The following is a 13767-nucleotide window of genomic DNA, read 5'->3' as shown; positions in this document are numbered from 1 at the left end:
TGACTCCTCATACTGATACAGTATTACTGCAGTATAGTACTGTCAGCTGACTCCTCATACTGCTACAGTATTACTGCAGTATAGTACTGTCAGCTGACTCCTCATACTGCTACAGTATTACTGCAGTATAGTACTGTCAGCTGACTCCTCATACTGCTACATTATTACTACAGTATAGTACTGTCAGCTGACTCCTCATACCGATACAGTATTACTCCAGTATAGCACTGTCAGCTGACTCCTCATACTGCTACATTATTACTGCAGTATAGTACTGTCAGCTGACTCCTCATACTGATACAGTATTACTACAGTATAGTACTGTCAGCTGACTCCTCATACTGCTACAGTATTACTGCAGTATAGTACTGTCAGCTGACTTCTCATACTGCTACAGTATTACTGCAGTATAGTACTGTCAGCTGACTCCTCATACTGCTACAGTATTACTACAGTATAGTACTGTCAGCTGACTCCTCATACCGATACAGTATTACTCCAGTATAGCACTGTCAGCTGACTCCTCATACTGCTACATTATTACTGCAGTATAGTACTGTCAGCTGACTCCTCATACTGATACAGTATTACTACAGTATAGTACTGTCAGCTGACTCCTCATACTGCTACATTATTACTGCAGTATAGTACTGTCAGCTGACTCCTCATACTGATACAGTATTACTCCAGTATAGTACTGTCAGCTGACTCCTCATACTGCTACAGTATTACTACAGTATAGTACTGTCAGCTGACTCCTCATACTGCTACAGTATTACTACAGTATGGTACTGTCAGCTGACTCATACTGATACAGTATTACTACAGTATAATACTGTCAGCTGACTCATACTGATACAGTATTACTACAGTATAATACTGTCAGCTGACTCCTCATACTGCTACAGTATTACTGCAGTATAGTACTGTCAGCTGACTCCTCATACTGATACAGTATTACTGCAGTATTGTACTGTCAGCTGACTCCTCATACCGATACAGTATTACTGCAGTATAGTACTGTCAGCTGACTCCTCATACTGATACAGTATTACTGCAGTATTGTACTGTCAGCTGACTCCTCATACCGATACAGTATTACTACAGTATAGTACTGTCAGCTGACTCCTCATACTGATACAGTATTACTCCAGTATAGTACTGTCAGCTGACTCCTCATACTGATACAGTATTACTGCAGTATTGTACTGTCAGCTGACTCCTCATACCGATACAGTATTACTACAGTATAGTACTGTCAGCTGACTCCTCATACTGATACAGTATTACTCCAGTATAGTAATGTCAGCTGACTCCTCATACTGATACAGTATTACTACAGTATAATACTGTCAGCTGACTCATACTGATACAGTATTACTACAGTATAATACTGTCAGCTGACTCCTCATACTGCTACAGTATTACTGCAGTATAGTACTGTCAGCTGACTCCTCATACTGATACAGTATTACTGCAGTATTGTACTGTCAGCTGACTCCTCATACCGATACAGTATTACTGCAGTAAAGTACTGTCAGCTGACTCCTCATACTGATACAGTATTACTGCAGTATTGTACTGTCAGCTGACTCCTCATACCGATACAGTATTACTACAGTATAGTACTGTCAGCTGACTCCTCATACTGATACAGTATTACTCCAGTATAGTACTGTCAGCTGACTCCTCATACTGATACAGTATTACTACAGTATAGTAATGTCAGCTGACTCCTCATACTGATACAGTATTACTCCAGTATAGTACTGTCAGCTGACTCCTCATACTGCTACAGTATTACTGCAGTATAGTACTGTCAGCTGACTCCTCATACTGATACAGTATTACTCCAGTATAGTACTGTCAGCTGACTCCTCATACTGATACAGTATTACTCCAGTATAGTACTGTCAGCTGACTCCTCATACTGCTACAGTAGTACTACAGTATAGTACTGTCAGCTGACTCCTCATACTGATACAGTATTACTCCAGTATAGTACTGTCAGCTGACTCCTCATACTGATACAGTAATACTACAGTATAGTACTGTCAGCTGACTCCTCATACTGATACTGTATTACTACAGTATAGTACTGTCAGCTGACTCCTCATACTGATACAGTATTACTACAGTATAGTACTGTCAGCTGACTCCTCATACTGCTACAATATTACTACAGTATAGTACTGTCAGCTGACTCCTCATACTGATACAGTATTACTACAGTATAGTACTGTCAGCTGACTCCTCATACTGCTACAGTATTACTACAGTATAGTACTGTCAGCTGACTCCTCATACTGATACAGTATTACTACAGTATAGTACTGTCAGCTGACTCCTCATACTGCTACAATATTACTACAGTATAGTACTGTCAGCTGACTCCTCATACTGATACAGTATTACTACAGTATAGTACTGTCAGCTGACTCCTCATACTGCTACAGTATTACTACAGTATGGGACTGCCAGCTGACTCATACTGATACAGTATTACTACTGTATAGTACTGTCAGCCGACTCCTCATACTGATACAGTATTACTACAGTATAGTACTGTCAGCTGACTCCTCATACTGCTACAGTAGTACTACAGTACTACGTCATTCACTCATTACAGGTGGATTGTACAAACGTTGTGAAATACATTTGTGCATTGCCTACCAGTGTCATCATTGTGTTGTTGTGGCGTACTACATTGTCAAATAACACGTTTCACTTTGTGAATGTACTGCAGTGTATCATAATGAAGCTTACAGTATTACTGTATATGATTAGCTAGTTGAATTGGCCTCCATCTAGTTTCAACTGATATGCATAAAACACAATGAAAAACATTCATTCAATGAGTTACTCTCCAAGTCACTCAGTTAATGTGGGAAAAGGTCAAACTCCCAAGGCACCGGCATTGAAAAGATTTCACTCTGCGTTTGTCACATCTCCATGACAGTGATACAATAACCCTTTGTATGAAACAACCAGTTGAACAGGATACAGGATCCCCATCTCTTTTCCCCTCTGGCTGGATGCAACTGAAGTTCTCTCTTTAGAGATCTCAGAAATATATGATTCCTCTAGCCGTACACCACTAATCTAGCAGGTAAATAAATTGAACAAGAGAGGTATAATCTTTGAGAAGGGAGAAACTGATACTTAGATGTTTTCCTCCCACTACCTTGTATTATGTGTGTTCATATCATCCTCCATCCTTTCTATGGCATAAAACAGTAACTCACTTTGACAGTTTTTCTCTGTAAACTTAAGGCTCTAATCAATCCATATCATGGAAATTCAGAGTTAGTGGAGGCTGCATTCACGGCAAACTTTGCATTGGTCAGCTCAATAACCTTTACAGTATTTCTAGTGTGCAATACACTTCAGTGATAAAGAGTAAATAGTGCCCTTAACAAGCCTGCAAGACAGCCTTCATGAGCAACGATGTCCAAGCCACCAGCAAGTTAAATGAACAAAGATAATCATCATATGACATACGCTTTAAGGATGACATTTCATCAAGGACAATTTGATAGACATCTTTGTATTAAAAAATATTTTTAAAAGTACAGTCATGGCAATAAGTAGGTGAACATGATTTGAAGAGAATTTGACCAAAATATATTATATTTGCTAATTATTCTATTGCTATACTGTATGTCCCTCCAAAAGGTCCTTTCTTGAACCTTATATGCTACGGTATGTCCGTAGTTCCGTCCTTACATGTCCTCTCGTACTTTTGGGCTCTTATTTGCCTTTAAAAAGTGAATCCCTCATGTCCTCACAACTGCAAACCCAACCAGAGGTCCAATCCATTCCCACGGAGCTGACATCTCTGACCAATCAAGTGCAACCAAACCTGACCCTTTATCCTATCTCTCAATTGTTGTCAGCGGCCTATGCACCAGGAGGAGTAAAAAGCCCTTTAAAGTAAGCAAAGTAACTGTCTCTCAACTGTCTTTCATCCTGCTCCGTACATCCGACGGCAGTAGATCCAGCAGGTTGTCCTCTACCACAAGATTACTGGTCTTCAAAAGGGGACAGTCCCCTATCTCCGGAGGTATAGAGTCTAGTCTGTTCCCCTTGAGCTCCAGGCGCACTAGCTGAGCCAAGTTAGCCACCCTGGGGCTAAGCGAGAGCAGGCAGTTGTTTCCCAACGCCAGAGTCTTGAGCCTCTTGCAGGAGAACAGCTCCTCCGGCAGCTGTTCCAGGGAGTTAAAGGCTGCTGAGAAGAACTGGAGACTCTGGAGTATCCCTACCTCGGCTGGTAGCGACGTGAGCTGGTTGTGGGACAGGTTCAAGTGCCGGAGCTTGGTGCAGTAGAAGAGACGTGGCGGAAGTTTCCGGAGCTTGTTCCAACTGACGTTCAGCGTCTCTAAGGACTTCAGCTTAGCAATGTGCTCAGGGATGTAGGTGATGCCGTTGTGCCAGAGACGAAGAGTTACCAGGCGCCGGCAATGTTGTAGACTCAAGATCTCCTCTACTGTTGTCAGCTTGTTTTCCTTCAGGTCCAGTTCCTGCAGGCTTGACAGGCTGAAGACCGCGCTGGGGATGCGCTCCAGCTCACATCCTATCAGCTCCAGAGAGGCCAGGTTGGTCAACTTCTTTAGGCTGCTGAAGGCTTGTAGTTTGAGGCCCTCATTATAGATGCAGAGACGCTGGAGGTTGACTGCCACATCCCCAACACTCGGAGGGATCTTGGTTAGGCGGCTGCGAAGCGTCAGGACTCTTAGAGCTTTGAGTTCTCTCAGGGAGTCTAAGGTTGCACTGCGGGAGAGTTCGTGGGTCAAAGTGCCACTCAGGTGGAGCTCTTCGAGACTCTGAAGTGTGTACATCCACATTGGTACCTGCTCCAGTCCTTCAAAGGCTAGCCGGAGGACCTTGAGGTTCTCTCTGAGGTGGGTCAGGGCAGCCAGCTGGAGCTTGGCAGGGCAGTGGATGAGGGACAGCTCCTGGAGAGAACCTAGCTGGATTACACTGGAGGAAATAGTCACGTTGTTTAGCAGCTCCAGTTTGAGAGATTCCACTTCAGGGACATCGAAGACGGTGTCGGGGAGACCCGGGAGCATGAAGAGATGGAGTTCCTGACGGTTGTCGGCATTGCGGGAGAGGCGTCCCCGCAGCTTCTTGCCGGGCCACTCGTGGTTGAGGTTGACCTGGCGAAGACGGCTCTCGCTGACCTCGGAGAGGAAGACGGCGAAGCGTTTGGAGTAGAGTGCATCGTACTGGTCGCTGAGATGGAGGAGGAACGCAAAGTCGTTCTTGACGTCTGGGATGTCGTTGATACCCGTCTCCAGCCTAACATGCTCAAAGGAGTACTCTTTAAGAGGTCGATGGAAGAGCCAATAGAGGGTGTAGATGCACAGAAGTCCGTAGACTCCCACAAAGCAGATGTAACAGTAGCACAGCTTGGAGAAGAGGTGGGCTTTGGTGTGGTTGCAGCAGTAGATTTCGAAGCCGGTCAGCTCCGGAGGAACTGAGCAACGAACTACAATCTCAATGTTGGGGACCAATGCAGCGCTGTAACAGGTGATGAGGACGAACTTGAAGACCTTGAGGGAGGTCTGGAGAACGTACATCAGATAGAGCAGATCCGCCTCCTCCACATGCGTTCTGAACTTCTTCACCTTCTCGAACAGAGCTTTAGCCTGCTCCCCTTCCTTCCTGTCCAAGAGTGAATCCGCTGGCTGTAGTTCCGGGTTCTTCTTCTCTGGATTTGACTTGATGGACGACTGCCGGAGAAGTCCCACCATCTCCTCCTCCGCCCCTGGCTCACTGTCCGGCGAGGCAGCAAACGCCGATGCCATCGACTTCGAAATGGTGTTCTTCCTCCATATCACCATCTTTTCCTCACCACGCTCCTCAGACACCTCACTCAGCGCCCGGGTGGTCCATGGCGAGTCGAAACACTTCCCCAGGATGGTGACAAAGATCTCGATCTTGGACGACGTCCCAGGGAACTTGAACCAGAAGCTGCTGGCCACCATGAAGATCAATGTGTGGATTACCACCAGGTACGGGAAGTACTTGCCGTACCAGTGCACGGCTCGTTCGTAGCAGTAATGGTTGACGAAGATGTACTGGTGGATGTCAAGGTTGTTCTTGCGTCCGTACACCTCCCGGATGATAGGGCTGTAAAATAAGAATTTAGAACTCTAGATGCTGTACAGACTATCAGTAACATTTCAACTAACTATCTACTGACCTCGCTCTAACCAAAAAACTATACTCTAAACGTAAACCTTATTCTAAACCTAACCCTAACCTTAGCAAGAAGTTGCTTATCAACAGATCCAAACTATCCAAATAGACATGTGTCTTTTTGCTTTATCTGGCCACCAGATTTCCCACCTTAGGAGCTAGGATTCTAACCTCTACCTCTAGGCTACCTACCTGACGGGCTTGACTAAGGTATGGTGCTCCCATGTCTCGTTCTCGCCGTGGCTACGGATGTGGCTGCAATCGATGGCCTCTGGAGTTGAGCTGGAGAAATGGCTGGGAAGGCAGGAGATCTTCTCCTGGGTGAGCTATGATGGAGAGAGGGAGGGAAAAAGAGAAAGAGAAGAGTGAGTGCTATTGGAAAGATTAGGCAATGGAACAACATGCAGAGTAGCCACCTACATAACATAAGGCTTAGATTTTTGGGATCTATTTCTTTCCTGGTTCCAGTTGATATCTAACAGACATGGGTTCAAATAGTATTTGTTTTCTTTCGAATACCATTTGAACCCAGGTCTGATATCAACCAATGATTAGGATTGTGTGATGAGAAGATGACATATTAAACACGGAGTTAGTGACCTGCTTCCAGGGGAAACATTGGTCAATTTAGCAGCGGCGGTGCTAAATGCATAAAGGGGAAACACTAGTTAATGTGTCTTTCCTTTCCCTTCCCACTTGGAGGTCACCACCACTGATAAGAATGCTTTGTTACGTGGCAGGGAGTGGATTTAAACAGGACACACTAATCAAATCTAAAATGTTTTCATTATCCAGGGCCAAATGCTTTCTACATGTGATTGTACATTAATTAGCTTTTTAAGTTGTCCTCACATATCACTAATAACAGGTAAACTTATTCAGGTAAAAGTATATTTCATTTACATAAAGTAAGTAATGCCAAGTATTTTTATTTCATATACTGTAGGCACTCCTATTCTTATCGCTACAGGCTACACACCGACAACATCTGTCAAGATCCAACAGTTCCATTAGGTGCTTACATTCAGCTGTTGCAATGATGCCCCGGGGGCTAACCTGCTATGTGCTTTAAAGACGCACTCCAGCTATCTTTTGAATTTTTCCTGTTGAAAAACAATATCCCAAGAATAAATACAGTAATATACACACATTTAAGGGTAAAAAAAAATGTTTTGAACAAAATAGTATTTTTTTTTTGACAAAACTGCAAACTTCAATAATTACCCTGACTGATGTCATTGGCCTCCATAGCCTCAGGAAGTAAAGGTGCTGAGGGTGCTACAGCACCCACTGATAAATCACAACAAAAAAACTACAAATATTCGAAGAAAAATACCCTTAAATCTGCTTAACAAGTCACATAATAAGTTGCATGGACTCACTCTGTGTGCAATAATAGTGTTTAACATGATTTTGGAATGACTACCTCATCTCTGTGCCCCACACATCCAATTATCTCTAAGGTCCCTCAGTCGTGCAGTAAATTATTTCAAACACAGATTCAACCATAAAGACCAGGGAGGTTTTCCAATGCCTCACAAAGAAGGGCACCTATTGGTAGATGGGTAAAAATACAATAAAAAACAAACATTGAATATCTCTTTGAGCATGGTGATGTTATTAATGACACTTTGGATGGTGTATGGTTGGTGATGGTGTACACCCAATCACTACAAAGATACAGGCATCCTTCCTAACTCAGTTGCCGGAGAAGAAGGAAACAATGAGGCCAATGGTGACTTTAAAACAGTTACAGAGTTTAATGGCTGTGATAGAAAACTGAGGATGGATCAACAACATTGTAGTTACTCCATAATACTAACCTAAATGACAGAGTGACAAGAAGGAAGCCGGTGCAGAATATAAATATTCCAAAACATGCATCTGTTTTGCAACAAGGCACTAAAGTAAAACTGCAAATAAAATGGAAAAGCAATACACTTTTTGTCCTGAATACAAATTGTTATGTTTGGGACAAATTCAATACAACACATTACTGAGTAGCACTCTCCATATTTTCAAGCATAGTGATGGCTGCATCATGTTATGGGTATGCTTGTAATTGTTAAGGACTGGGGACTTTTCAGGATACAAATGAAATGGAATGGAGCTAAGCACAGGCAAAACCCTAGAGGAAAACCTGGTTCAGTCTGCTTTCCACCAGGCACTGGGAGATGTATTCACCTTTCAGCAGGACAATAACCTAAAACACAAGGCCAACTCTACACTGGAGTTGCTTACCAAGAAGACAGTGAATGTTCCAGTTTTGACTTAAATCTACTCTTCGTTCAATGAAAATGTATACCTTCATTGATGATTAGTTTGTTTGAGTTTAGTCTTACCTGTAAGGTGCATCCGAACACTCCGATCATGAGCATGGCGATACATAGGTATTCCGAGAACACATCCCACCATGGCTTTAGAACCCGGAACTCGGGGTTCTGTGATGAGGCAAAGTTCCGGAACTCAGTTACTGGTATCATCCTGATCACTGTAGCAAAGTGAGGAAGAAGAGAATGCAGAAATAATGACGAAGTGACCAGTTGAGGATTAAACCAAAAATAAGCATATCATAAGCAACATAATGTATGGCTTTAGTTATAGTCACTATATTACAAAATATCCATGTTTAAGGTTATAGTAAGCCTCCCCCACATTAGAAGATGCAGATTGATGTTTACTGTCATGAATTTTGTCCTGGAGGCAGAACCGAACGATTTCTGCTATATGGGCAAGCTGTAAAGTCAAAATTGACTATATTGTAAAACTGAGCTTTTTGGTCTGTATTTAAAGTTAGGGTTAGGGAGTAGGGTTAGCAGTGTGGTCAAGGTTAGGGTTAAAATCTGATTTTATGTCTTTGTGGCTGTGCCAGCTAGTGACCACTCTGCAGAGCTGCCTACAGGGTGCCCCAGTATCTGTGCGTTAGAGACCTCTCTAGCACCCAGGAAGCTCCGATTCAAACTCTCATTCACCAACTCTGCAAGAGTTATAATGTCAAAATATGTTTGTTACTCACCAAAGAGTTTCGCTGAGCGACTATCTTCATTTACTCCCGTTACGGCCGGTAGGTACTTTCAAAAAAGGTCTAAGTAAACATTTACAAGCAACCTTTTTTGGAATTGCATACCGGCCGTAACGGGAGTAAATGAAGACAGTTGCTCAGCGAAAATTTGGTGAGTAACGAACGTGAGTAACGCACATGGCCAATTTATTAGGTACACCCATCGAGTATTGGGTCGGGCCCCGCTTTGCCTCGAAACGGTCTGACTTTTTCGGTGCATGGCGTTCAATTGTTGCTCAATTGCTATCAAGGGACCTAACATTTGTCAGGAAAAAATTCCCCACACCAGTACACCACCGCCACCAGCCTGTACCGTTGATACCAGGCAGGATGGGGCCATTTTGTTTGTCGCACCATTTTCTGTCATCTCTAGACAGTGGCATGCGTGAAAATCCCAGGATGGCGGACGTTTCTGAGATACTGGATCCGCTGCGCCTGGCACCAACGATCATACCACACTCAAAGTTTCTTAGGTCACTCGTTTTTCCCATTCTAATGTTCAATCGGACAGTAACTGAATGCCTCGAATGCCTGTCTGCCTGCTTTATACAGCAAGCCACAGTCCACTAAATGTCAACCTGCTTAGAAAACTCATCTGACACAAAGACTGGATTATAAGCAACATGTCTCTACCTGATAATAACCTATAATTTAGGAAGAAATATTTATTTTGTGTTTTCAAAAGGGGTTGGGGAGGGAATAGAATATGTTTCTCCTGAGGTGTCTCCTACAGTATCTATGAGCCTTGCATGGGAAAATGAGGGGCCTGCCTGTAGCCGGAACTGTAGTCCAAAGTGGACAAAGTGCACTGAACAAAAACATAAACGCAACATGTAAAGTGTTGGTCCCATGTTTCATGAGCTGAAACAAAAGATCCCAGAAATGTTCCATATGCAATAAAGGCTTATTTCTCTCAAATTTTGTGCACAAATTTGTTTACATCCCTGTTAGTGAGCATTTCTCCTTTGCCAAGACAATCCATCCACCTGACAGGTGTGGCATATCAAGAAGCTGGTTAAACCTGTGTGCACACAGGTGCACCGTGTGCTGGGGACAATAAAAGGCCACTCTAAAATGTGCAGTACGCAATTCCTAGAAGCTGAAAATGTCCCAGTTCTTCCATGGCCTGCATACACACCAGACATTTCACCCATTGAGCATGTTTGGGATGCTCTGGATCAACGTGTACGACAGCGTGTTCCAGTTCCCGTTAATATCCAGCAACTTCGTTCAGCCATTGAAGAGGAGTTGGACAACATTCCACAGGCCACAATCAATAGACTGATCAACTCTATGTGAAGGAGATGTGTCGCACTGCATGAGGCAAATGGTGGTCACACCATATACTGACTGGTTTTCTCATTAATTAATTTTTTATTTATTTAACTAGGCAAGATCCACATCCCTACCTTTTTTAAAGGTATCTGTGAACAACATATGTATATCTGTATTCCCAGTCATGTGAAATCCATAGATTAGGGCCTAATGAATTTATTTCAATTGACTGATTTCCTTATATGAACTGTAACTCAGTAAAACCTTTGAAATGTTTGCATATTGTGTTTATATTTTTGTTCGGCATAATATGACAAGACAACAATGGCTGATCAACAGAGAGGTCTCTAAGGAAAGTGATACAGTTGAGGTAATCATATCTTGGGTGTTTTAAATTCAAGAGGTAAATCACCATTTCACAACAGGCTTAGTAATTGTGTCTCCCTATTGTCAGTGTATTTAAACCAAATAGCCTAGCTAATGACTGAGAATGCAACTATTTCATTCTGAAAACTTTACTTATATTGACCAAAACCATAAACATTTCAACATGCTTTGTGAAAGTAGACTACACTTTTATTGGGTAGCCTGCCTATAACTTATCCTATATTTTTTTGAAACGGACACTTTATGACTCGTGTATTACAGTACACTACACAATGAATCAGGAAAACACAGCTTATTGCACGAGACAATTTACTTCACAGTTCGTTATGGCTCCTGCCATTCCTTGTGAGAAAAGCATCTGTCAGACAAAATTGAATAAACAATTTTCGTTTACAAAAGTATAGGTTTAGACTATGAGTTCACATAATATATTTTCAAAACAATTAATGAGAGTTATTTTTTAAGTTCAAATGTATGAAATAAAAAGAATACGTTTAAAGAACCAACAGTTCTCAAGTATTTCTGATATGAATTGTTTCAGAGCGGGCAACTTACCTGAGCTCGTGCGAGATCCACGGGGGGTAGTCCGCGAGTTGCCCTCCTAACAAAAAGTATCAGAACTCTGACCCATCGCTGCCAGTCAAGTCAATTGGCTATTGAGGCGGGGAAATACTTATTGTTTTCGGCTTTTAGTCGATGACAACATGGACCCAAGTTTAAGTTTGAGATAGTTGTTTGAGTGTGAGGTGTCGTTCAGTAGCCTACCACGCCACACAGGATTGTCGAAGTCCATACAGGTAATGCAAGCCTTCCGCCTTCTAAAATACGTACGACGCGTCGACGCTTAATCTTCCTTTGACTGGCCCACCCAGTGACAATGTGGCAAAAAATTACGGATGTGTCTATTTTTTGCTTACATAGGCTATTAAATAGGAATGTCACCTTGACATTGATCTAGGATGAAGAGAAGTGCATCATCATTATTATTCAGCATTTGTTGTTTCTTCCTTGGTCTGTATAGTCATGTATATTAACTCAACTGTATACTTTTCAAGGGAGCCGAGTTGCGATGAGGGTCGGCAGAGTGTACCTCCGACTACATTGAGTCAGTATCAGTCGATACTTGCAGAATTGCCCATTATTTAACGTGTACCTTGTAACTGTTTGGCCTGTGTAATGGAGTTATTTTCTTTGGGTGCTGCAACCAGTAGTTACAAAAACAAAAAAAGCATTTTACGCGACCTCCACCAAGGGAGCCATTGTTAACAGAGAAGGAACAGCTTAGTTTTGGCAGGGGATGCATAGAATGCCTTCTTTTTTAAATGTTTATAAAAAACGATGGATTGCAACACCCACTGACAACTCTATAACAATCAGGACAAGCACACGTACACAGTTAGCGTTAAATAATTTATCTTTATCCATGAGACTGGCAGTGCATGCTTGAAGTGGCAAACTTCGAACTCTATTGGATTTCGCTGCGCAATTTGACAGGCATCACATAAAATGCAATTTTTTGCTAAAACTATAGATTGCAGCACCCAATAACAATAACGCAGATAACCATGTGCAATGCCAAGCGTCGACTGGAGTGGTTTAAAGCTTGCCTCCAATGGACTCTTGAGCAGTGTTCTCTGGAGTGCTCTTCCACATCTGGCAGTACTACTGACGAATCTGGTTTTGGCAGATGCCAGGAGAACGCTACCTGCCCCAATGCATAGTGCTAACTGTAAAGTTTGGTGGAGGAGGAATAATGGTCCGGGGCTGTTTTTCATGGTTCGGGTTAGGCCCTTTAGTTCCACTGAAGGGAAATCTTAATGCTACAGCATAAAATTACATTCTAGATGATTCTGTGCTTCCAACTTTATGGCAACAGTTTAGGGAAGGCCCTTTCCTGTTACAGCATGACAACGCCCCCGTGCCCAAAGCGAGGTCCATACAGAAATGGTATGTCGAGATCTGTGTGGAAGAACTTGACTGGCCTCAACCCCATCAAACATTATTGGGATGAAATGGAACTCTGAGTGTGAGCCCGGCCTAATTGCCCAACATCAGTGTCGAACCTCACTAATGCTCGTGGCTGAATGGAAGCAAGTCCCCACAGCAATGTTCCAACATCTGAAAGCCTTCCCAGAAGAGTGGAGACTGATGTAGCAACAAATGGGGGTACAAACTTCATATTAATTCCCATGATTTTGGAATGAGATGTTCAACAAGCAGGTGTCCCCATACTTTTGGTCATGTAGTGTATATGGAGTTCAGTTTAGGCTACTTATCTAAATCTACTGTAGCCCAGTCCCTATTTTGCATTCCGCTGCCAGATTCACCAAGGGAATGTGAAATGTCAAGTCATCATGAATGGCCAGTACGTACAATTAATTACTTGGTTTACAGCCTACAGCTATTATAAAATAAGAAATAATATTGAACAAATATGAAACAAACCCTTAATAGTAAAATATGTTAACTATTATTTTAATATTACAAATTTAATCAAAAATCCACATCATCAATGTTATCATCAATAACTTGTGATATCGTGGCCATCTGGTGGTATGACGAAAATCTGTGTTTAGGCGCCATCTTGTGGCAACACGATGCAGACCACAGAGTTTCTAAACCCAGAGGTGCAATATTGCGAGACTTCTGGGAACGCTTGTGAAGCAGACCATGCCGGAGTTTGGCGTTAGAAAAGTCAATTACAGAAGTGGAAAAATGATTCCTTGGTTGTAAACGTTTTCGAAATCTGAAAGGCACAACCGAGATTCGAGACAATGTCTTAAGTAGCTGAGCATGTTATGACTAACCTCCTGAAAGTGACAAACTGACAAGTTCTCATG

The 13767-nt window shown here is 42.5% G+C and overlaps 1 protein-coding gene across 1 annotated transcript; it reads right to left on the bottom strand.

Annotated features, from left to right (window-relative positions):
• Positions 1 to 3134: 3134 nt before the first annotated feature.
• LOC109865916 (volume-regulated anion channel subunit LRRC8C) lies at positions 3135 to 11789 on the bottom strand. The gene is made up of 4 exons (XM_031799739.1): positions 11483 to 11789; positions 8547 to 8695; positions 6397 to 6530; positions 3135 to 6135 (listed from the first exon to the last, which is right to left on the bottom strand). Exons 2-4 carry the CDS (start codon positions 8685 to 8687, stop codon positions 3954 to 3956), a joined length of 2457 nt encoding a protein of 818 aa, XP_031655599.1. The 5' UTR covers positions 8688 to 8695; positions 11483 to 11789; the 3' UTR covers positions 3135 to 3953.
• Between the last annotated feature and the right edge of the window lie 1978 nt (positions 11790 to 13767).

Source organism: Oncorhynchus kisutch, linkage group LG20 (assembly GCF_002021735.2).
Source record: "Oncorhynchus kisutch isolate 150728-3 linkage group LG20, Okis_V2, whole genome shotgun sequence".
In the NCBI taxonomy this organism is placed as follows: Eukaryota; Metazoa; Chordata; class Actinopteri; order Salmoniformes; family Salmonidae; genus Oncorhynchus; species Oncorhynchus kisutch.
The sequence above is the reverse complement of the archived record's forward strand: the minus strand, read 5'-3'. Positions and strand labels throughout refer to the sequence as shown.